The sequence below is a fragment of the Chiloscyllium punctatum genome, chromosome 25 (genome assembly GCF_047496795.1).
Source record: "Chiloscyllium punctatum isolate Juve2018m chromosome 25, sChiPun1.3, whole genome shotgun sequence".
In the NCBI taxonomy this organism is placed as follows: domain Eukaryota; kingdom Metazoa; phylum Chordata; class Chondrichthyes; order Orectolobiformes; family Hemiscylliidae; genus Chiloscyllium; species Chiloscyllium punctatum.
Genome location: NC_092763.1, coordinates 20216422 through 20231042, shown reverse-complemented (window position 1 = coordinate 20231042; position 14621 = coordinate 20216422). Strand labels below are relative to the sequence as shown.

General features: G+C 42.1%; 1 protein-coding gene across 4 annotated transcripts in view; it reads right to left on the bottom strand.

The window, feature by feature from the left end:
• Positions 1 to 14621, bottom strand: part of pls3 (plastin 3 (T isoform)) — a 118356-nt gene that overhangs the window by 35065 nt on the left and 68670 nt on the right. For all 4 annotated transcript variants that reach the window (XM_072594779.1, XM_072594782.1, XM_072594781.1 and 1 more), the window contains exons 5-6: positions 10591 to 10723; positions 2544 to 2625 (exon numbers count right to left, since the gene is read on the bottom strand). In XM_072594779.1, the coding sequence (XP_072450880.1) occupies positions 2544 to 2625; positions 10591 to 10723 (215 nt within the window). The remainder of the gene's footprint in view (positions 1 to 2543; positions 2626 to 10590; positions 10724 to 14621) is intronic.

Genomic DNA, 14621 nt, shown 5'->3' with positions numbered 1-14621 from the left:
CAGGACATGGGAGGTCATGTTGCGGCTGTACAGGACATTGGTTAGGCACTGTTGGAATATTGTGTGCAATTCTGATCTCCTTCCTATTGGAAAGATGTTGTGAAACTTGAAAGGGTTCAGAAATGATTTACAAGGATGTTGCCAGGGTTGGAGGATTTGAGCTATAGGGAGAGGCTGAACAGGCTGGGACTGTTTTCCCTGGAGTGTTGGAGGCTGAGATTTACAAAGTTATGAGGGGCATGGATCGGGTAAATAGACAAAGTCTTTTCCCTGGGGTGTGGGAGTCCAGAACTAGAGGGCATAGGTTTAGGGTGAGAGGGGAAAGATATAAAAGAGACCTATGGGGCAACTTTTTCACGCAGAGGGTGGTACGTGTATGGAATGAGCTGCCAGAGGAAGTGGTGGCGCTGGTACAATTGCAACAGTTAAGAGGCATTTGGATGGGTAGATGAATAGGAAGGGTTTGGAGGGATGTGGGCTGGTGCTGGCAGGTGGGACTAGATTGGGTTGGGATATCTGGTCGGCATGGACGAGTTGGACCGAAGGGTCTGTTTCCATGCGGTACATCTGTATGACCTGGGAGAAAGATTCTGACTATCCACCCTACCCATGTCCTTAATTTTTTAATACTTCAATCAGGTCGCTGCTCAGCCTCATTAAGGAACCAGACTGCATTTTCTAATAGGGTTATATTCCTGGTTTATGAATGAAATTTCAATCCCACTGGCTGCTTTTGTGAGATTTGAACTCACTTCACCAAAGCACTAAATTGGGCATCTGGGTTAACAACCTAATGACGTTACCACTGTCCCACCATAGACTGAAGTGAAAGGCTGAGCTTCTTCCTAAAGCAGAAAAGATTGTGTGGAGATTCTGTTTTTGAAAAGAGGTGTTCAGTCAAGAGTTGTTTTTTTAGAATAAAAAGGAGAAACTATTTCTAGTAACAAAGGCATCAATAACCAGAGGACACTGATTTAAGGCAACTGCAAAGGCAACTCGAGGCAACATGAGGAAACCATGTTTCTCGTCGCACAGCTTGTCACTGTGAATCAAACATACATCATCTAAAAAAAGGTGATAGATGCATCATTATTGCAATTATTCAAAAGAGAATTTGAAGGATAAACAATATACAGGACCATGGGTTAAAAGCAGGAGATTTGGATTAACTGTATTGTTCTATCAAAGTGGGAACAGGCACTTTGGATTGAGCAACTTGCTTCTGAACTGTAACATCCCTCTGCTGCAAAGATTTCAACAGGTACATTCAGGAGAAAAAACAAAGTTGTCAGGAAGGAATTCCAGAGTATATGCAATTGAAAGTACACGCACCAATAATAGGGCAAAGTAAATTAGGACTGCACACACTGACAGAGTTTATAATGGGTAGGAGTACTGGGAGGAGTGCAAAGTCAGGTTCAAACAGCTAAATGCCTTCAGAAATAAAATGTCAAAACAGCTACAAAATTCATTTGTTGACAAAGAAACCTTTGTTAAAATGGTTGCGTCCTATGCCATTGGATTACTGTGATTCCTATATAGGTGGTCTGTCAGAGCCTATACACTATAAATTGGTACAAATTGAAAACTTAACACCACCAGGTTATGGTCCAACAGGATTATTTGGAAGTACTAGCTTTCAGAGCGCTGCTCCTTCATCAGGCAGCTATGTTGGTACAGGCAACAGGTGACACTGTACTGTCCACATTGAAGCAGCATACAGGCTCCTGTAACCTGAGAGAAATATCTTTTGAAAAGAAGAATCCTTTTCATCTTCTTTTAAGAAAAGATGAAGGGGGAAGGATTCACAAATCCTCCACAGGTACATGGTGTGACTGAGTGCCATGTTATTATCTCTTTTGTACAACGTGAGGACAGATTCCTTAGCTGATCATTCTTCATCAACACAATGAATATCACAACACCCTCCCTCCAAATAAAGAGTGGGCCACCAGACTGCAAGGTGGAGTATGTAACGAGAACGTTGGAAGAGATATTGCCTGCTAATAGCTGAACATGTGGCTACAAATCTTGAGGAATACTGTGTGTATTCTGTTGCCATTGAAAAAGTAGCAATTGATCAAATGTTTTGCAAGTTAAACCCGAAAAGATTTACAAAGCCTGGTGATTTGACCTGTATTGAGAACGGCAAAAACAATCATAGAATTTTACTCATAGGAGGCTACTCAGCCTAACTCTTCAAAACAAATAACCATTTGGTGCTATTTCCTTCACTTTTGCTTCAGACCTACAGTTAAATGATAAAAAGAACTCAAGGCGACCCCTACCCAGGTCAGGCTTTATTTACAGGAAAAACAACAAAGATCTGACTGATCAGGTGAAGGATTCCATGACTTGACCATGTCCCAAGTCATTCTATTTTCTACTTGCCTCTCAAAAATGAGGAAAGAAATTTCAATTTGTAAGTAGAAACTGAACAAAGTAGGAAGAATCAACTTTTCCAGTAAAGTAGTACTGCATTTCCAAACACAGAATTCCGTTACCCCTGAAATTATTTACTGTGGTCATCATTAAGCTGTTACCTGAATAGTGAATGCTGTGAGCTTTTTCTTGTTGATAGTTCTTTCATCAATTGTGTCAGGCACAGACAGGTTAATCATTTTGCTGGAAGTGAAGCAGGAGAACATTATTAATGGGAGACCAAACTTATCATCTGATTTCTAAATAATACTACAGTTGAGAGTAGCTGACAGGCTAGCACGCAGAGTTTAATCCACAGAGTGTTTATGTCAACAAATTCAAACTTTTAAAACCACCCTGAATATCAAAGCTCATATCATTTCAGTTCCAGGCAGCTTCATCAAATCATCTGAAGTATTCACTTGCATTTGAACCTCTATTGTTGGTGAGGAGTTCTGTTGCTGAAGTCACTAAATTACATTACTTTCCAGCTGATGTTCCAATAAATGATCACAAAAGCTGTCCATGTCTCTGGTTTAGTTAAATCCTCTAAGGGAGAGCACCCAGCACCCCTTTCCATTCTAGCCTACACCTATCCCAGACCATACTGCAGACTCTTGATACTCTCTTAAGTGGTCCACTACGACCTCTGCAGGGCAAGACAGAGCAGCATATAACATCTCAAAAGGTGTTTTTAAAATCACAAAGAGATTTTCTTAAAAAAGAAACTAATTTTAGATCAGACTGAAAAGCTGCTTCTCAAATTTAGCAGTTACAAAAAGCAAGGAGGGTGAATTTTTGAGGACTGTGATGACACTGTGCAGCATCCTTAATACAAACTTAGCAGACATTGGCAATAATCAACACGGATGATAGTATTCGAACAGATCGGAGATGCCCTCCACCTGTAACAACCATTTCACTGGGCTACAAAGTTCATCTTACTTTGCAAGTTTGTCAATAAGCTAGTTCCACTGGTCAGAGTGTTGCAATATTTAATTGGTAACCACTGGGGTCAGATTCTGCATTTGCTTGAACTGGAATGGAGTTTGTCCCTATCTTGGCGATGAGCGTCAATCATAAAATGATTGCGCACAGAATGATTTACTTTCCCCAAATATTTCCAGCAAATTGCTCCAAATGCCGGAGTGATAAGGTAGATGGAGCTAGATGTTTGCACCATGGTCTTGCCAAAACTTTTGTTTCACTTGGGATAATAAGCACAACTCTCAAATAGCATTGTAAATTGACTCTTCCTGATCCATAGCTCATATCAACCAGATAGCTAACTAGCTTTGTGAGGTTCCATGTCAGAAATTTAATACATGTAAATACTGGATCTCAGTTAAGTGTCAGATGGCAAATCTTTGTACAGAGAATAGCGGACTCAGATTCAGTAGATGATGAAGGGGGCACTGAGTCTCTGCATTCCTTCAAGCGAGAGAGGACCCTGTTTCTAGAGACAGACAATGTGATTTGGTGAACAGAGGTTCAGATGAGGAGTCACAAAAAGCGTCAGTTTTCACACCTGGACAAAATACAAGAAAATATGTCAGGAAGTGTGGCACTGGAAAGGCACAGCAGGTCAGGCAGCATCCGAGGAGCAGGAGAATCAATGTTTCAGCAGGAAATACGGTCACAGCCGGTCTGACTGGGGCATGCAGTCGACTCTCAAGTGCCCTCTGAATTAAATCGAGCAGATCCGTTTCCAGGCTAACTAAAGAGGAGCAGCGAATGACGGATGCTCTAATTCCATGAAAAGAACAGTGAGCACACAAAAGTCATCCTCAGCCAAAAGATAGCTGGTTCAGAAGAGCAAAATCATTCCTGCTGCTGTTATGCTTCACTGGAAATCAGGCCCCACTATTCCTGGATTCATTACAAAAACTAAAGACTTTATAAAGTACATAGAATTCCCTTTTGGATCTAGCTCAACCAAAAGCAGAGACCATATTCCTGCATTTACCAAGGTTTACTAATTGCCAGAGGTTAGTTAGTTTTAGCTGCAAATAAACAATTATGAACTGTAGACATATAATCTACTGTTTAAAACTCTTTACGAATCTACACACTCAGGTGTTATGCATGGAGACAAAGACTAGAGGGGCAGTGCAGTGGTCCCTGCCCATAACGTCTGCAGAGATGTGTTTTTTCAATGACCAGAATGCTATTTCTTGATCTTCCTGCTCCAGGTGCTTTCACTTGTTTACAGGATGCACAGAATGACTGGTTCCCACTTACAAAGGTCGCTGACTTATTCATTTAAAGTCACAGCTAACAGCAGCCGATGAGGGGAGATAAATTGGCCATGATGCTTATAATGCTTCGATCCCAGCTCACCTGTAACTAGACTTCCCCTACTACTTGCACAATTAGTTGTGTAAACAACACTCACAATGAGAGTCGGGCAACTTGCTTTTAAAAAGTGCAGCAGTCCCTCAATAATCCTTGGCTCTTAAACTAATTCTTTTTCCAATTCAATCCACACTGAAATATAGAGAAAAATATTTTTCAAAATACACTGTGCTGAGGCCAATACAGTTTTGTGTTAACCACCAGGCAGAACAATGGTAAGAACAGATTCTCTGTTTGAACAAATGGAATTTGTAGAGACCTCAAGATCAAAAACTCAACAGAGGATGCCTGGCCATAGTAAGTGCGAGTGATGGTTCTCAGGAGATCGACTTTCAAGAGGGTATGAGGTGACCTACCATTGTGTGGCAGAGAGAAAAGGGCCACACTTTATAGCAGAATCCTATCTATAAGACTGCGCGTCACTGAGTGTAGCATAATTGAAAAACATGCCTTGGGATTTTCCGTTCTGTTCATTAGTCAATGGGGCAAATACATTTCCTGTGGTTTAGCAAATTAGGTACTTAGTAAGTAATGCTTAGTGGCTGCTCAGTTTAGCTTGTTGGTTACAGCAATATGCAAAATTGTGTCATGACTTAATTCTTTGTCAGTCGCTGGGAAATTCCCATACCTGAGTGAGCTATAAGGAGAGGTTGGATAGGCTGGGGCATTTTCCCTGGAACGTAGGACACTGAGAGGTGACCTGACAGAGATATAAAAGATCATGACAGGCATAGACAAGGTACATAGCTGGTTTTTCCCCACGGTAGGGGGGTCTAAAACTCGAGGGTAGAGGCTTAAGGTGGGAGGCTAGAAATACAGAAGGGTCCAGAGGGGCAATTATTTCATACAGAGGGCAGGGAGTGTCTGGAACAGGTTGCCAGAGTTGCTGCAAATACAATTTCATTGGCAAGTGACATCACAGGAGGGCTGTGATTTGATTGGCTAATAGGGGGGGGGTCTGCTAAATTTGAATCTGTGTTTAAGTGAATCCAGCTTATTTCTTGGTGATGACTCGCATGAGCAGGGATACAAAAAGTTAAAAATTTAAAATAAACAAATTAAAAACTAATTAATTAAAATAAGGATGGAAAGCCAGGTAATGCGTTGTTTCTGCATATTGTGGACACCATTGTGGTTCCCAGTGACCATGCCTGTCGTAAATGTTGGTTGGTTGCTGGCAGAACTCCTGTTCAGAGTCGATGAGCAGGAGTCTGAGCTTCAAACACTGCCACACATTGCAGGGGCGAACAGTTCCCTGTACGCTGTGTTTCAGGAAACAGTCAAACCCCTTGGACAAGCTCACTCTAATTCAGCCAATGGTCAGGAACAGCAGGTTACAGTGTGAGCGAGGTAGGTCGTGGAATCCAGGAGGTAGTGCTGCAGGAGCCTCAGCCCCTGTCCTTGTCCAACAGGTTCAAGAGTTTTGCTCCCTGAATGGGGACTGACCGCAGCACTGTGATGCAGGGAGCCATTCAAGTGGGGAAAGAGAACAGACATGTTGTTGTGATTGTGTATATAATAGTTAGAGGCATAAACAATGTTCAGTATAGAGAGTCTCGAACGTTGTGTCTCCTGCCAGGTACTCTGGTTTGGGATACCTCCTCTGGGTTGCAGAGGAATTTGGGATGGGACGGTAAAGATCCAGTGGTCATGGTCCACGTAGGTACCAACGACAGATAAACCTAGGACAGAGATTCTACTAAGGGAGTATGAACAGCTAGGAGCTAAATTAGAAAGCAGAACTGTAAAAAGGTAATAGTCTCCAGATTAGTACCCAAGCCACAAGCTAATTGGCACAGGGTCAATAAGATTAAGCAGGTAAACGCATGAGTCAAAGGCTGGTGTGGGAGAAATTGGTTTGAATTCATGGGACATTAGCACCAGGTAGTGGGGAAGAAGGGACCTGTTCCGATGGGACGGTCTTCATCCGAATCGTGCTAGGACCAGAATTCTAGCAAATTGCATCCCAATGCTCAGGTGGGATTTCAATATACAGATGGATTAGGAAAATCAGGTTGGTGGCGGACTGCAAGAAAAGGAATTTGCAGAATGTCTGCAAGATGGCTTTCTGGAGCAGTTTGTGGTGGTGCCCTCTAGGGAACAGACAATACTGGATTTAGTGTTGTGCAGTGAGGCAGACCTAATAAGGGAGCTTAAGGTGAAGGAACCTTTAGGAGGCAATGATCATTGTATGATTTAATTTACTCTGCAATTTGAGAGGGAGAAAATAGAATCCGAGGTAACGGTATTACAGCTGAATAAAGGCAACTACAGAGGCATGAGGGAGAAGCTGGGTAGAATTGACTGGGAGAGGAGCCTAGCAGGAAAAAGTGGAACAACAATAGCAGGGTTTCTGGGAGTAATTTAGGAGACACAGCAGAGATTCATCCCGAGGAAAGAGAAGTATGGTACAGGGAGGATGAGGCAACCATGGCTAACTAGGGAAGTCAGGAATAGCATAAAAGCAAAAGAGAAAGCATATAATATGGTGAAAGGGCAGCGGGAAACCAGGGGATTGGGAAGCTTACAAAGACCAACAGAAGGCAACAACAAAAAAAGAATAAAGGAGGGAGAAGATAAAATATAATGGTAAGGTAGCCAGTAATATAAAAGGAAGACTAAGAGTTTCTTCAGATATATAAAAGAGCAAGAGAGAGACAAGAGTGGGTACTGGGCAGCTGGAAATCTGACGCTGGAGAGATAGTAGTGGGGAACAAGAAAATGGCTGAGGAACTGAATAATTACTTCACATCTGTCTTTGCAGTGGAAGACATGACTAATATCCCAAAATTCAAGAGAGTGAGGGGGCAGAGCTGAGTATGGTGGCCATCACCAAGGAGAAGGTGCTAGGTAAACAGAATGGGCAGAAGGTGGATAAATCACCTGGACCAGATGGACTACACCCCACAGTTCAAGGGAGATAGCTAAAGAGATAGCAGAGGCGTTAGTGGTGATCTTTCAGGAATTTCTAGAATCAGTGATGGTTCCAGAGGACTGAAAAACCACTAACAAGACACCCCTGTTTAAAAAGGGAGTAAAGCAAAAGAAGGAAAGTTACAGACCTAATAGCCTAACCTCAGTCTTGGGCAAGATCCTGGAATCCATTGTGAAGGATGAGATTTCTGAAGACTTAGAAGTGTATGGTAAAATAGGGCAGAGTCAGCATGGTTTCACCAAGGGGACATCACGCCTGACAAATCCATTAGAATTCTTTGAGGAAGTAACAGCAGGTTGGACCAAGGAGAGTCAATGAATGTTAACTACCTGGACTTCAAGAAGGCCTTTGACAAGGAGGCTACTGAGTAAGATAAGGCTCAATGGTGTCAGAGGCAAGGTGCTAACATGGATAGAAGCTTCTTTACTCTCCTCTTTCTGTCAGACAGAGATAAAAGGGTCTTTCTCAGGATGGCAGCCAGTGAGAAGTGGTGTTCCACAAGGCTCAGTGTTGGGACCATAACTTTTCACTTTATACTTTAATGATTGAGATGAAGGAACAAGGGTGTTCTGGTTAACTTTACAGATGATACAAAGCTAGGACATATAGCATTGAGGAGATGGGGAGACTGTAGAAGGATTTGGACAGGTTAGGAGATTGGGCAAAAATGAGGCAGACGGAGTACAACATGAGCAAGTGCAAGGTCATGCACCCTGGTGGGAAAATTAGAGGCACGGACTATTGTCTAAATGGGCAGAAAATTCAAAAAACTGAAGTGCCAAGAGACTTGGGAGTTGTCGTCCAGATTGTCTCAAGGTAACCTTGCAGGTGGAGTCAGTAGTTATGAAAGCAAATGCAATGGTGACATTTATTTTGAGAGGACTTGAATACAAAAGCAGGAATGTGCTTCTGAGGCTCTTTAGGCTCTGGTCAGACCACATTTGGAATATTGTGGGCAGTTTTGGGCACCTTATCTCAGGAAAGATGCACTGGCCATGGAGTGTTTTCAGAGGAGGTTCCCAGGAATGAAAAGCTTAACATATGAGGAATGTTTGAGGACTCTGGGTCTATGTTCGATGGAGTTTAGAAGGATAAGGGGGATCCAATTGAAACATACAGAATACCGAATGGCCTGGACAGAGTGGATGTTGGGAATATGATTCCATTGGTAGGAGAGACTAGGACCCAAGGACACAGCCTTAGAGTAAAGGGAAAGATCTTTTAGAATGGAGATAAGGAGAAACGTCTTCAGCCAGAGAGTGGTGAATCTATGGAATTCATTGCCATGGAAGGCTGTGGAGGCCAGGTCATTGAGTATATTAGAGACGGAAAGGATAGTTTCGAGTATCAAGGGTTGCAGGGAGCAAGTGGGAGAATGGGGTTGAGAAACGTATTGGCTGTGATTGAATGACAGAGCAGACTCAATGGTCTGAATGACTTAATTTCTGCTCCCATGTCTTATGTCGTCATCATTTAAGAAAGTTAAAAATCACAACTCCAGGTTATAGTATAACAGGTTAATTTGGAAGTATTAGCATTCAGGGCGCTTGTCCTTCCCCCGAAAGGTAGTACTCCCAAATAAACCTGTTGGACTATAACCTGGCATTGTGAGATTTTTAACTTTGTCCATCCCAGTCCAACACTGGCAACCCCACATTATGTAAGAAACATTTAGACAGGAGCATGGTTGGGATAGGTATGGAAGGATATGGACCCACCCCAGGCAAATGGGACTAGTTTAAATCATGAAAACTGGACGGCATGGGAAAGTTAGGTTGAAGGACACATTTCCATGACGATTTCGATGACTCTAAGTCACTCAGCGCTGGAGTATTATGTAACTTACTGAAAGCACATCTTAAATTAGGTGGCAGCTAACAGTTTAGCAACGCTATGTGAAACCCAAAACAGTTTCCTCATATATGCAGGAGTCAAGCCACAGAATGACACCAGAGCTTGAAAGGTTAAATTTCCAGGACTGGCTGCTTAACTGAGGCCCACATTCTCTTGAATTTAGACAATCGAGAGTAATCCAGTTGAGGGATTACTCAACTGGATTATAAAAGGAACTTGACAGATTCTCTGATTCTGCACTATGTTCTCTGATGTGGGAATTCAGAACATGGGGAAACAATTTTCAAAATCAGAACCAGGCATCATCTGCAGTGAAACCAGGAGGTATTTTCTCTACCCCTCACCACCCCACATAAAGAAATAAAGGCTACTACAGAAATCTGGATCTGCAACATGTACACCTTACCACCATTCCTAAAACAAAAAGGTTATGGATGTTCTAGGTCAACTGAATTTTCAAAATGAAATACAGATGTATTACTCTGTAAGGGTACTAAAGGATATGGAGCAAAGATGAGCAATTGAAGCGGAGATGCAGATCAGCCATTATTTAACAAAATGGTCAAAACAAATGAAGGAGTTGACTCATAAGAGTTTAGAAAGAGAATTATGTCAATGAAAAAAATCACTGCCAGCACTTTCAACTCTTGCACAGTGGTTAGCGCTGCTGCCTCTCAGTGCAAGGGTCCTGGGTTCAATCCCAGCCTTGGGAGTAGAGTTTGTACATTTTCCCTGCATCTGGATTATGTGAGGAAACCCACACAAAGATGTGCAGGCTAGGTGGATTGACCATGCTAAATTGCTTGTTATAAGGAGGGACGTACAAGGAGAGATTGATTAGCCATGGGGGGTGGTGGATCTGGGTAGGAAGCTCTTAAGAGGGTCAGTGTGGACTCGATGGGCCAAATGGCCTGCTTCCACACTGTAGTGATTCTATGATTCTGTGAAATAGGTCAATAGCACCAGGGTAGCCGCCACTGATGAATAAAATTACAACACGTTAAAATAGAAACAATGAGACTCACCAGAGTACAATGCCATTATCAACAGCTTTAAACAAAGCGTCTGTATTGGGATCCATAGGCAGCATGCTGTTACAATCTGGATCACTCTCCAAGGCTTTGTTTATCCAGTTAACAAATGCATACTTTTCTTCCTCTATTCATAGAAGAGAAAAAAAGCAGATCAATACAAAATGATCACATTCTTCTCATGGTGCTAAACTAATTATCATCTTCAAGGCCTAAGGATTCAATAATAACATCTATTTAATGAGAAAGCTGTGTGTTACACATACCCAAAAACTTTAAGCTGCTCAATAAAATTGAGTTCATTAATATGCTTAATTTTTACAAAATTCATTCACAGATGTGAACATAGCTGGCCAGGCCAGCCTTAATTGCCCATCAACAGTCAACCACATTGCTGTAGGTTTGGGGTGACATCTAGGCCAGACCAGCTAAGGATGATAGGTATCTTTCCTAAAAATAACTGAGATCTAAATGTTCTTTCTGACAATTAACAATGGATTCATGGTCATCATTAGACTCTTCAGTTCCACCATCAGCCATGCCAAGATTCAAACCTGGGTCCCCAGAATATTACCTGGTCTCTGCATTAATAGTCTAGTGATAATACCAGTAGGCCTTCAGGGAAGGGAGTACTTTCTTGTTTAACTAGGCAAGGTGAGATAGATGGTGAAGGAATTGGACGTTTTCTCTGTTGACTGGAGAGAGAAGTCAGGAATAGACTAGGGTAACATCGCTGTCCACAGGTGGCATCACTGGTACTCAGTTTTGTATTCTTGTCAATTTGCCTTAACTGTAACTGAACGTTCCCCCTGCTCATGCAGGTTCCCATTATCAACAGTCCACCTCAGCTGCAAATTGGGGTGGTTCTGGCCTCCAGGCGGCAGCATTAGCAAATGAGTGATCGATCAGTCTGACCTGGTTTCAAGCTTGTGGCAGCAACGTCCTGGTAACTGGCAAACCCGATGTCAGTCCAGGAAGCCAGATGTGGCATGCCGAGAATTTGGTTGTGCTCTTCCTAGAGCCAGGTAACTGAGAAGCCCCATTCAATCATGGACATTAGACAAAGCAACAGCAATGCCACCGTGCTTTGTGCCTCACAGCCTCGTGTGGATGTAGCATCTCAAAATGGAGTTTTTCTCTACAGCATTGAGAATTTGGATTTTTGAAGTCAGGCACAGTCACAGCCGTTAGGCCATTATTGTGGTGGAGTGGCTTTGGATGGAGATGGTTACACAAGCAGCTGTATTGCACTGGGCCCATGCTGGGGTGAATGATGTGCTGCTGATGGTCCTGAGGTGTGCCCCTAGTTAAATGGTGGCCGCCAACCTCAGTGGTGGGAGGTGTTGGGATTAATCTTGCAAGATTCAGGGAAGGCTCCGTTTGACTTCCATCATAGCAAGTATAAATCTTCTATTCCAGGAATGGTAGAGCTGGAATTCCAGTGTCTTATTCCAGTGAGGCATACCAAGGTACAGCATGTAAAGAGAAGGCAAATGGGGTACCATCACGAGAGGCACTTAAGAAAAAGTAAGGATGGGATGCTAAAAGGACATTGGTGAAACCCTATGTCAAGTACTGTGGACAGTTTTGGTCTCATTTAAGAAAGGGTATAAAACGTATTGGGGGCAGTTCAGAGGAAGTGCATTAAATTGTTGCCTTGAATTAACAGGTTATCTTTTGAGGAGAGGTTGGACAGACTGGGAGTTTCCACTGAAGGTCAGAAGAGTGAGGAGGAGTGGCTAGATTGAAGTGTGTAGGAATCAGAATGTATTGACAGACTGAATGTGAAAATATGTTTCTTCGCAGCAGTCAGTCCAGTCCTGTTTTGACCTTAGGAATCACCACCATAGGAAGGTGATGAGGAGACTTTTTTCCCCCCCTCAGAAGCCGGTGTGATTTTACAACATACTGCCTCATATGGTATTTGGTTGGGGGGTGGGGGGAGTTGAGATGTTCATCATTGACTATTTTTAAGGCAAAAGTACATTTATTCTTTTCCCTAATAAAGAAAAGGCATACGTTTATCAGGGAAATGTGGAAATCAAAACAGACAGATCACCTAATGATTGTACTGAATAGGCTCACAAAGAACCAAATGGTGCATTTACTGCTCTTATTTTGTGTTCTTTAGCAGTACACTCCAATTCGCACCACCCAGAAGGGCAGGAACAAAAACATGCAATGATCACCTTTTAATTCTCCTCCATGTTACACAAACCTGACTAGGGCAAAGACGCTGGAATTTCTCGTCTACCTGCCCCATGGGTGCACCTTCACCCCACAAACTGCAGCAGGTCAGCCAGGTCACCCTTCGCCAGCTTGGCAAAGGAATTTGGGGATATCAAGTGATGCTCACATCCCATGAATGAATAATTTTAAACAACACACCAGCCTGGATGGACAGGCCTGAACTGTCTTAGATTAAGTGTGTTTTGACACAGTCTGTTGCTTCACTGTTATTCAGCTTCCATATATATTGCAATATCTCGCCTTCTAACTCAAATAAACAACAGTAAGGGTTTAGCTACAAGAAAAGCTGCAGTTTATGTTCAAACAGATTTCGGAAAGGCAGGGTAGTTTATCTTCATTCCATCACTTGGTTGGATTTCAAACACAGTTGAGTGAGACAAAGAAATCATTTATATATATTACGCGTCCATTTTCTTCTAGCACTGTAATTTCATAACAGTGCACAAGACTAACAAAGACAGAAGGCAAGGAGAAAACATAGAAACAGCTCAATAACTCCCTGTTCCTTTAGAGAGCAGCTGGTTGTTTTTAACTTTAGTGGTTACATTTCCTGCATATCTCAGAGATATACCGTAAAGCTATCAGAGCTGAGGGACTTTAGTTCCTTAAAGAGACAAAAGATGTTGGGTTCTTCAATTCAATGTACAGCAGGTCAAGGAAAGATTCAAGATTTGTGCAAAATCATGAAACAATTTGATACAAAAAGGAGGAAGAATGGTTTTCAAGAGAGGGGAGAACAACAATTGGCGTTAAGATAATTTACAATAAGACACTGAGGCAAGATGAGGAGAAAGATTTTCACAATGAGCTAGGATCTGGAGTGAGTATCCGAAAAAGATGGCAGCAGCAGATTCAAAAACAATGGTCAGAGTAATAGGATAGCTGCATCAAAGATTGGGCACAGAATGAATAAATAAACCACAGAACATCAGCTTACTTACTTTTGGAATTATTTTTTCTAAATACTTGGACAGGTCAACCATTACATATAAGTGAATAGACAAAGAGCCAATCCAGGAATAGCCACTTCAATGCTGCCCTTTAAAAAGCCTGGTGTCGCACATGGAGTATTTGTCGTCATCACCTTTATTCCCAAAAAGACAAGTTTTCTTTTGGAATCATACAATTCTTGCGTATAGTTTTAACAGGGAGAACTGAAAGCTAAGTCTAAACTAAGCTTTTACCGAAATTAAATGTAGCAGAAAGAACGAGGAATAATACCCAAATTCTTTAGGTTAACTAATGGTTATATTCCAGAAAGTTAGTTGAAGGATAAGACTGGAGCCAATACTTTGAGAAGTTGACAATTCCGGGGCAGGTGGGGTTGATCTCAGAGTTTCTGGCCCAGAGATAGCAATATCATCGGTGGACCACAAAATCCTTGTTGGATTGAGTGCCTCTTTAACAGCTGCTAATTAACGCCCCGTACCTGAACATATTTAAGCAACTGTTTACAATTAAGAGAGTGGGTCAATGCAATAGCATCGTGCACTGAAATAAAGCAAAGAACTTGCGGATGCTGAAAATCTGAAAAAAGAAACAAATTGCTGGAGAAACTCAGCATCTGGGGAAAGAAAGCAGAGTTAACATTTCAAGTCAGGTGACCCTTTTTCAGAACTAGCAGCATGCACTTATCAATGTAACAGAGGGTAAAATAATACTAACCAAAATAAAGGTGATAAATAGGGAAAACAATGGGATTTTGAACATGTCAAGTTATTCACATTTGTAAACACTTGCAAGAAAACATTTTTGAGTCATTCCTAAGGTGTGGA